This window comes from Belonocnema kinseyi, chromosome 6 (genome assembly GCF_010883055.1).
Source record: "Belonocnema kinseyi isolate 2016_QV_RU_SX_M_011 chromosome 6, B_treatae_v1, whole genome shotgun sequence".
Taxonomy (NCBI): domain Eukaryota; kingdom Metazoa; phylum Arthropoda; class Insecta; order Hymenoptera; family Cynipidae; genus Belonocnema; species Belonocnema kinseyi.
The window spans coordinates 25689328-25700303 of NC_046662.1; the positions used below are offsets into that span (position 1 = coordinate 25689328).

The window sequence follows — 10976 nt, forward strand, 5'->3', positions numbered from 1 at the left end:
ATTCCGTTAGCTCACTTCCCCTACTACTTCTTTCAATAATTTCTATACTTCTCCTACCCCTCGCTTTACTTTCCATACTTCCTCTAATTTTTCTTACCTACTTTCCTCCTTAAAATCCCCTCCTTTTTTTGCTTTTTAAACAAGAAAATTAATTTTTTACTGAAAAAGAGGAAATTTATCCGAAGAGATGAATTTTAAACAAGGTACATTAACTTTTAACCATGAATTGAATTTTTGACAAAAACCGATCAATCCTTGACGAGAAAAGTACTAGTTGATACTTTAACCAGCATTTTTAAAAATTTTAATCACAAAGAGTTAAATTCAAATAAAAAAGATTTTTCTGCAAAACAGTTGAATCCTAAACCTAAAAATATAAATTTTCAACAAATCTAGAAAACACGTAAATTTTCTTCAGATTAATTAAAAATTCTACAAAATTTTCATTTTTTAAAGACAAAAAGACAAACAAAATTTCAAAACAATTTTGAAATTTCCAATGCAATGATAAGAATTTTTGACGAAAATGTTCATTTTGATGCAAATAGTTGACTTTCCAACTAAAATAGTTAAATATTTAAACCGAAAGACAAAATATTAACACGAAAAAAGAAATTTCATCAGCAAAATACGACTTTTGATAATAATTGTTAAATCAAAAGAAAAATTCAGTTTACAATTAAGCAATACAGTTTTTACTAAAAAACGATGAACTCTAGGCCTAAAAAAAAAGCTTTTATAGAAAATTTAAACTTCAAGTAAGTCGATTGAATCTCTCGTTTCTAAAATGTTTCTTCCACATACTTTAATTTTTTCTACTTCCCCTATACTTTCGCTATTCCTCTTCTTTTACTTTTCTGCATTACCTCTAATTTACTTCCTCTAATATTTTATCCCTTCCCCTACTTCTTCTTCCTGTACTTCCATTATCTTAACTCCCCTTTCTATCCCTCCCTTCACTTCTTCTTCCTTTCCTTCCCCTACTTCAACTTTCATCCCCTGACCTGCTCTACTTTCCCCACCTTTACTTTCCAAACTCTACTTCTTCTTTCCTACTGCCCTTTCCCTGTCTCCCTTATGTGTCCATACATCAACTCTGCTACTTCTATTACTTCCTTTCCCCTTACTACCGCTCCTCTAACTTTTCTTACTCACCCGACCAAATAAGTTCTACCGCTTATTAAGCTGTTTAAATTTTCCCACCAACTATCACTTTCCCTTCTTTCTCTCTGCCGTTCTATCCAATCATCTCCTATTATATTCTCTCCGATTCTATTTTATAACCGCCTCCCGCACTTCACATGTCCTCCGTATTTTATCTCCTCTGCTTTTCCTCCCATCTCCCACCCCCCTTTTGGCTTCTCTACATACTTCTTCAGCTCCCTCTCATTTGTCCTCTCTCACTTAACATCACTTCCCATTTTCCCATTTCCACTTTACTACTTTATTTAATTCCTTCAATTACTCTTTTAGAAAATAAATTACGACGGATGGAAAAACAGAAACCTAATCGAAACTATAAATGTTTCTGCCCAGGCCTAAGAAATCCTAAAAGTTATTCAAAGTAGGCGCCTCACGCTCACTCATAATTCGCCTCCCCTTTCCTTCCTTTACTAATTCTTCCCTATCGTCCTTCTCATCACTTGGAATTTGACTCCCTTCCACTCCACCAAATCCACTTCTTCATTACCGCATTCCTCACTTCCGCCCCAGAAAAAAAGCTAATATACGAAAGGAGGGACAGGTAACTGATGGAAACTATAAGGGTTTCTGCCGGGGGCTACGATAGTAGGAAAAGTATTTAAAGTAGGCACCATGCGCCTACACAAAAGGAAGTTCTCAACCCATCAGGTTAAAATGTCTCCCTCTCCTATCACTTCCCGTCTCTTAACTCCTCTTCTGCTCACCCTTATCTATTCTATCCTATCCGATCCTATCTCATAAACCCATACTTCCTTGACCTACTTCATATTTTCTCCTTAAACGCCTCTCCTATACTTCCCCTTCCCTCTACGACACCCCTCGTTAGCTCCTTTATTTGTCTCCTCAAAATCCCCTTCCTACTTCCCCTTTCCTATCCATCCTTAACGTCTTTTACCCACTTCTACTTCCCATCAGTTCCAATTTCGCCCTTCTCCATTCCCAACCCCCACTTCCCTACTTCACCATACCTCTCTTCCCCTCTGAAAAATATAAGACCAATGTACACCCAACCAAAACGATAAGTGTTTCCGCTCGGGGCTACAAAACCCTAAAAATGTCAAGGAAAGAAGGTCTTACCCGTGAATCTTGTTTCTGAGCCTGAGAATTTGTAAAGTTCCAATCGGTGATGCATCTCAAGTCTTGTTCGTGCAGACGCCGGCTTTTTATCGAGATTTATGAACGTACGGGAGTAATAAATGTGATGCTCAGATGCTCATGAAAACGTGGTTATGAAGAGATAGGCCGGTCACTAAGCAAAGTTATTATCGCTTATACTGGGTGTCTCGTAACCCCCAGACAGATTACATGCAACCAAATGATCTGCTAGGTTGTTGGGAGGACATTAAAACAGATTTCTTCTTTTAATGTCAGCCTCCAAGTGCTATATTTCATTCTCCAATCTTTAATTTTTTACCATCTCAGGTAAGACAGTCCGTCCCTTTTTTACACCTTTCTCTCTTTTTTACTTTCTTCCCCCTTTTCCCTGCTAAAATTTTATCAAGCCCTGAAACAACTAAAATCAATAATTTTGGCCTAATTTTCCGCTTATTTCTATTTTTTAAAGGTTTTCGTTTATTTAAAGAAATCTTTATTATCATTAGAGATGGTTACCATCCATCAGTCAAAATATCTTCTTTATCAGCGTGAAAATATTTAAAAAAACTGTCGATCAAGTTAACTCTTCAAATAACCGAAAATACGTTATGTCATTTTTAGACTAGATGAAAAATAATTGTTTTATTAAAATTTTTCATTAAAATGTTGTCTGAAAAAGATCTACTCTTTTTACTCCACTGAGAATCGAACCACAGAACTTTCGATATCTGGTGGGGTGCTTTTCCCATTAAGCTATTAAAGAGATCAAAAGAAAAAAATTTTATTCAAGATGGAATTTTTTTAAATTTTAAAATAAATTTTTTTCTAAAAAAGAACCTACTCACTTCGCTCCATTGGAAATAAAAGCACGGAATTTCTAATTGCCGGTCGAGTGCTTACCCATTAAGTTATTATAAAGATCGAAAGAAGAATCTTTTTTTAGGATTAAAAATAAATTTTTTGTTTTTATTTCACAATTCAATTTTTAAAAAAGACCTAATTTCTTCGCTCCACTAGGAATCGAACCACAAAATTTCTGATTGCAGGTCAACTGATTTCCCATCAAGCTATTAAAAGAGAAATCTTTTTTATATTCTGTATTTCTGAAAAAATATTCTACTTGCGATCTCTTTAATATTTAAATGTGAAAACACTCGACCGGCAATAGAAAGGTTCTGTTGTTCGATTCCCAGTGGATTGTAAAGAGTAGATATTTTTTTCATAAAAAAATAAATTTGAAAATTCGATTAATTTATCAAGAATCATAAATAGAAATTTAAGACATTGGAAAAAGGCGGTCGGAAAGAGATTTTTTTATGATAACAATTTCAAATATTTTCCAAACGTTTTATTTGTTAATTTTATAAATCGACAGCGAAGAAATCGATAACAATTCAATCGAGAAAATAAACCTAAAAAATAAGGCTTCTATTTCTTTTTATATAGTCTACCATATTGTTAAATTTTTAAGTAAAAAATACGAATTTTCTACAGAAAAATGGTCTAGCTTTTAACCCTAAAAAACAAATAAAAAAGAATTCTACCTGAATAGTTCAATTTAATCGCAAAACACGCATTTTCAAAAACATTAAAACTTTAAAATTCACATTAAAATTGTGTTTGAACATCTGAGAGCGTTAACGGATAAATTGCCTTAGAAGCAAATTAAAACGTCTAAGGAAATAAAAACAGAAACAGTAACTTTCTGAAATAATCATTTTTATGTTTCTATAATTTTTCAGCTAACTTGGAAAAATAGTTGGAACAACTCAGGTTTCTCTATTTTAAAGAATACACTAGAAAAAAATGGATGAAACTAAGAGCGCAAAATCTAACTACTGAAAAAATTATTCTTGCTTCTTTATTTGTTTATCTTTGATCTTTTTGAATTTTTTCCTTGTGTATTTTTATTAGTATAAAATTTTGAAGTGTTTAACAGATTTTTTCAAATCAAACTAGAAAAACTGTGAACACAAATATGACTGATCTAAAATTGAACTGCTGAATTGGTGTGACCGCTGTTATGTTTTTTTTTTCTGTAATGCTTCTTTAAACAATTTTGCTTTAGATGAAGAACTCTGCCTGTCTGTCGACAGTAGAGAGTTATGAAGATGATGACGACACCCACTTCTGCATAAAATGTAATATGACAATCCAGGGCCTTGAAAATTACGTACGTCATCGTCAAACTGGATGTGGCGATAAAGAAGGACATATACCAACTTCAACTTCAGCAAAAGTATCATACCCAGAAATTTTAAATGCAGACGCCTTCTTCAGTTCTCTAGAACTCCAGAGTAGTTCCAAATCAAACCCGCGCCGCACAACTTCAGCGGATCGTTCAAGAAGGTCTGGAAAAAATGAGGACCGAAAACGAAAAAGCAGAAAGGACAAAAGTCCTGAGGATTGTACCTCCTCAAAGGAAAAACTGCACAACATTTTGCCAGTCACTGATCTAGATGATCCTACAGATCACCTTGGAATACCTTCTCTAGTCGGATTCCCGGATATAGTCTCAACCAGCAAACCATCATCTTCTGGAAAAATGACTTGTCACTCTCAGATGGTTTCTTCCGGAAAGATGGATCACTCGGATTTCCATGGAAAGCATGATTCTATGGAAAGTGTTATATCTAAACAGCTAGATAGAAAAAGCGAGGACACTCAAAGACTAGATCCGGATCATCCAGTTTGGCTAGAAGACAATCTGTTGGTCGATTTGGTTGGAAACTCAGTGAACAAAGATATATCGAATTCCAGTTCAAGCAGATTCGAGGATTTCGATTATCAAGACGAGGAATCTGAAGAAGAGAGTATGGAGGAGAATGTGGAGGAAGAAGAATCGTCTTCTGAATCTGATGATGATGATAGAGCATATCCTCCTCAGAGTCACACTGGTGGGAAGTGGAAACCAGGACATGGTAGCATGTCCCAGATGTCTCAAGAGATTTCGCATGATCTCCATGATGAGGATATCGAGATGGTCCTAGAAGATGATGAGGAGCATCATCATCCTCCACCATCACACACAGGGGGGAAGTGGAAACCTACCGATAGCAATTCCATGCACGTGAGTCTGTTTTTCTGTGTTCAACCAATTGTTTAAAAACCCTTTCGGTATCGTGTTTTTGAGAATTAGATTTTTAAGTATCCTACTTTGAATAGAAACCTGAAGAAGAGGAAAACAAGATCGTAGAAGAGCAACCACCACCGGGACACACGAAAGGGAAATGGATACCCGGATCACGTGCTGATATAAGCACCGGATATTGGTGTAATCCTTGCGGTAGGAACCTGGCTTCCCGCGTGCTTTACAATAAGCATCTGACCTCTTTCCTTCACGCCAGGAGAAGTATGAATGACATTGATGGTGATGTACAATTTCCTCAAGCCCTTCCCCGAAAAACGAGAAGACAAAGGGATATAGATGATGTAAATTTAATCAATTCTAAAGTGCTTTTTAAAATTTATTTTTCCCTTATTGACTATGCTTTTATCAGAAAGTGGAGCAGAATTCGGAGAACAATCTCGTGGAACCTAACATCAAGAAGCGGTTGCGCAAAAGAGAAAAGGAGTTCTTGACATGCGAGATGTGCTGCGCCCGAGTGCGCCGACCACAAATGGGGAAGCACCTACTTTCCCATTATCACTGTCGAGTAGCAGGTGCAAACCCTTATAGAGCGAAAGCTCAGCAATTCCTTTTGCAGAACATGGAGAACGTCGTTCGACAATGTCCTTTTCAATGTGCACCCTGTCGGTTTTACTGCAACACAGAGGACACTTTTTTGTTACACTGGCGTTCTTCCTTGCACCTGTCGATTATCAGCAAGGTGAGACTCGAGCCAGAGCTCTATAGAAAACAAAAAATTATTGAAATACAAATGTTTTTAACATTTTACAGATTGATGGAACGTTTAAGTGCAGCTCTTGTGCTTTTTGGTGTGATGAAAACTCAACGATGGAAAATCACATCTTGAGTTCTTCTCATCGAGACCTAGTTGCTATGATGAATCGTTCCATTCCTGTTGTGATATCCAGACAACAAAACCTAATGTGTCATACTTGCGAGCAGTCTTTTAGGTGAATGAGTAAAAAAAAAGAAGATAATATTGTGAAGAATTAGTGAGTGTAAAATTAATGACATGCACATTTTTGAATTGTAGATATAATATACAGTTGTGTCTGCATGCAAAACAAACTGGACATGATGTAGACTACACTGCTACTGACGAATATCAAAAACGGATTTCTTGCAATGTTTGTGGATTTGTGGTAAGATCAATGGTTGCCTTACAGCGCCATCAACTAGCAGCTCATCTAAAGGAAGGCGCGGCCCAGGAACCAGAGTTTGTTCCAGCGCCTTACTTTTGCTCTTTCTGTTCTTTGAGTTTCGAAACAGCAACAGAAGCTGTTCTTCATCGAAGAACTGTAGCTCATAAGGAGGTGGTTAAGGCAACAAAGTCGGAAAATCTCTCGACTGCTAAAGACTGTCCTAATTGCAAATTTCGGTTACCTAATCTTTTGGAGTACAAGAGGCATCTTCTGGAGGCTCATACTGAACTCTGTCACAGGTTTGTAGAGTAAATAATATTTTGGGTATCGTTTTTTGGCATTTGGAGAATACAAGGGAATGAGAAAAATAGTATATTATGCACCTAGGGGGAGAAGAGTGACTTTTTCGAAGAGAGGAAAAAGTCCCTCTTCCCCTTGGAATAATGCGATATTTTTAATGAAAAGTGGATGATTTCAGCCCGGTGGGCACAAAGTTTGGCGACGTCTTTACGACATCGTTAAGACATCTTTACGACAAATTTACGACATCCCATGTCCACGTTACGATATCGTAAATAAGTCGTATGATCTGACGATGTCTTTACGATATCGCAAAGACACCGAACCGACATGGACATAGGATGTCGTAAAGATGTCGTAACGATGTCGTAAAGACGTCGCCGAATTTTGTGCCCACTGGGAGACATTTCTCGGCATAAAGTCATGATTTCAGCCTGTATTAGATTTCGAATAAAGTAAGCATGATTTAAGGTATTTTTAAGGGTAATTTATTGTAACACACCATAAATTGCCCAAAATTAAATTTGAAAATTTCCCAAAATGTATGAAAGTTGGCAGTCATGTATGGTAATCTTACGGCTATACGTGATAACTTACTTATCATAAATTGCCCAACATTAATTTTAAAACATTTATATCAATTTCCGAAACTTTATGAAATTTTTTGATAATTTATAGTAATATTACAGGTAATCTATGGTAACATACCATAAATTGTCTAAAATTCCATATAAAAATGTCAATAAATTTCCAGAAATTTATAAAAAATGTTGGTCATTCATCATTATTTTACAGGTAAATATGTATGGAAAAAAGTTGTTCATCTAAAAAAGAGCTTAATTTGTTTTCATTCGTTTTATATGTTGCGTCATTTTGGTTTTAATTATAAAAAATAAAATTCAAAATAAAAAAAGAAAATTTTTGGACATACGACACAAGTTATGAAATAAAAGTAATAGAAAAAAGTTGCTCTTTTAAAAAATAAGTTAAAAAAAATAAATGAAATTTTTTGAAGAACCACAAGAGAGACGAAGAAAAACATTAATTTTAAAACATTTCTATCAATTTTTGAAACATTATGAAATTTTTGATAATTTATGGCAATATTACAAGTAATCTGTGGTAACATACCATAAATTGCCCAAAATTCCATTTAAAAATGTCAATAAATTTCTAGAAATGTATACAAATTTTCGGTCATTGATAATTATTTTACAAGTACATATGGTAACATAAGTTACACAATATTATTTTTGAAACATTTTTTAAAATGTCCGGATATTTATTAACTTTTTGATAATTTATGATAATATGACAGGTGATTTGTGGTAACTTGCCATAAATATTCTAAAATTAAATTTGAAAAATTTAATAAATTTGAAAAATTTAATAAATTTCAGGAAATTTATTAAATTTTTTGGTATTTTATAGTAATATTACAGGTAATTTAGGGTAAATTAGCACAAATTGCCCAAAATTCAATTTAAAAATGCCTATAAATTCCCAAAAATTTATATAAGTTTTTGATTATTTATGGTAATTTTACAAGTAAATATGGTGATTTAACATAAATGATCCAAAATTAAACTTTAAACATTTCTATAGATTTCTGGAAATTTATTTATTTTGTTGTTGTGATTTATGCTAATATTACAGGTAATTTGTGGTAAATTAACATAAATTGCCCAAAATTAAATTTAAAAATTTATATAAATCTCCAAATGTATGGAACTTTGCGGTAATTCATGGTTATTTTGCATGTAAATATGGTTACTTATCATAAATGACCCAAAATTTATTTAAAAACATTTCCATAAATTTCCGGAAATTTACGACATGTTTTTGTAATTTATGGTAATATTACAGGTAATTAATATGAATTACCATAAATTGCCAAAAATCCAATTAAAAAATGTTTATAAATTTCCGAGAATTCATGGACATTTTTTAATTGAATTTTGGGCAATTTATGGTAAGTTACCATAAATTGCCAAAAATTCAATTTTAAAAATGTGTATGAACTGCCAGAAATGTATAGAAGTTTTCAGTGATTTTTGGTAATTTTACAAGTAAATATGATAATTTAGCATAAGTTACCAGAAATTAAAGTTTTAACATTTCTATAAATTTCTGAAAATTTAAAAAATTTTTTGGCTTAGTTATGGTAATTTGTGGTAATTTACCATAAATGGCCCAAAATTAAGTTTAGTGTATACATTTTTTGAAGTTTATGGAAGTTTTCGGTCTTTTATGGTAATTTTACAAGTAAATATGTTAACTAAACAGAAGTTATCCAAAATAGAATTTTAAAATTTTCTATAAAATTTCGGTAATTTATTCATTTTTTTCCAATGTATGCTAATAATACAGGTAATTTATGGTAACTTACCACAAATTCCCCAAAATTACAGGTAATTTAGGGTGCATTATCATACATTGCCCAAAATTTAATTTAAAAATGGCTATACATTTCTGAAATGTATGGAAATTTTCGGTTATTTATGGTAATTTTACAGGTATACATGGTAACTTATCATAAATTACCCAAAATTTATTTTAAAATATTTCTATGAGTTTCCAGAAATTTATGAAATTTCTTTGTCATTAATTCCCTTAATTCAATTTGAGAATGTCTATAAATTTCAGGAAATTTATTGGAAATGTCGGACAATCATGGGAATTTTACAGTTAAATATGGTGACTTACCATAATTCAGCTAAAATTTAATTTGACACCTTTCTATAAATTTCCGGAAATTTATGAATATTTTTGGTAATTTGTGGTATTTACAGAGAATTCAACTTTAATCATTTTTATAAATTTCCCGAAATTTATGAAATTTTTCGGTGATTTACGGTAATATTAAATGTAATATTTGGAAACTGAAGATAAATTACCCAAAGTTCAATTTAAAAATTTATATAAATTTCCGGATTTTTTCAAAATTTCCGGTAATTTTTCATAGTTTACGGTAATTTTATCAATTATATATAGTAACTTTCTATAAGTTACCGTAAAATTGTGTTATCTGTAATCAAAATTTCCTTACAGTTCTTACAGTGAGTGGGCTGTTTATCGTAAAATGCGAGAAAATAGATGTATAATTCTGTTTATTCACGTTTCTTTCTGCTCCCTAGGGAGTGAAAAGTGGAGCTTTAGTCCCGCTTTATAAGCATCGAAAAGGGCTGAAATCATTCATGTGTCATAAAAAATATATTATTTTCAAAAATAAGAGACACCTTGATAATCACTGAGAAGGCCGTGGCCAGGGGGAGGGGGATTATGGGGATTTGACCCTGCCCTCAACATTCTTGAAAAATTTGGGTGAAATATTTTTTTAAAAAGCCTGAGGTCATTCTTGGAGTAACTTTTAACGAGGAATACAGTGCTAACCCTGAACTTGACCTTGAGTTTGACTCTCAAAATGATTTGAAAGTCAATTTTTTACATTCAGCGTTATTTCACATTCCTCTTTAAAAGTTACTCCAAGAATTACCTCGATCTTTTTTGCAAACACCTGAGCCAAAGCAGTACAGAGTGGACCCGTCCTATACCTGGTTCATACCTAAAACCCTTTATCTGAAGTTCAAGGTCATCCTTGACCCATGACCTGAGTACATGTTTGGACGTAAAATTTTCTGCTCTTTCGATTGCCTTTGTCAGAAACAGGGGTTCCCATTTAATAAACCAAATTAAACTTGAAATAACCTTGAAAGTCAAGATCAAGTTCAAATTCAAGGTTAACATTGGATTCCTCGTTAAAAGTTACTTCCAGAATGAACTTGCCCTTTTTCGTAAACACCTGAGTCGAAGCAGTACAGACTGGACCCGACTCATACTTGGGTCAAGCCTAAAATGCTTCAGCTAAAGTTGAAGGTCATCCTTAAACCATGATCTGAATACATGGTTGGATGCGAAATTTCCTGCTCTTTCGATTGTCATTGTCAAAAATAGAGGTTCTCGTTTAAAAACACAAAATTGTCCTCTAAATATCCTTGAAGGTCAAGCTCAAGACCAACACTGGACTCCTCGTTAAAATTTACTCCAAGAATGACCTTGACTTTTTGAAAAAATATTTCACCTGGAAAATTATTTGGGTGTTTTTC

General features: G+C 33.4%; 1 protein-coding gene across 1 annotated transcript in view; it reads left to right on the top strand.

The window, feature by feature from the left end:
• LOC117174596 (zinc finger protein 600) overlaps window positions 1-10976 on the top strand; it is a 181149-nt gene that overhangs the window by 59992 nt on the left and 110181 nt on the right. Inside the window, exons 2-6 of the mRNA XM_033363826.1 lie at window positions 4367-5368; window positions 5464-5730; window positions 5799-6128; window positions 6200-6378; window positions 6462-6869. Of these exons, the coding sequence (XP_033219717.1) occupies window positions 4367-5368; window positions 5464-5730; window positions 5799-6128; window positions 6200-6378; window positions 6462-6869 (2186 nt within the window). The remainder of the gene's footprint in view (window positions 1-4366; window positions 5369-5463; window positions 5731-5798; window positions 6129-6199; window positions 6379-6461; window positions 6870-10976) is intronic.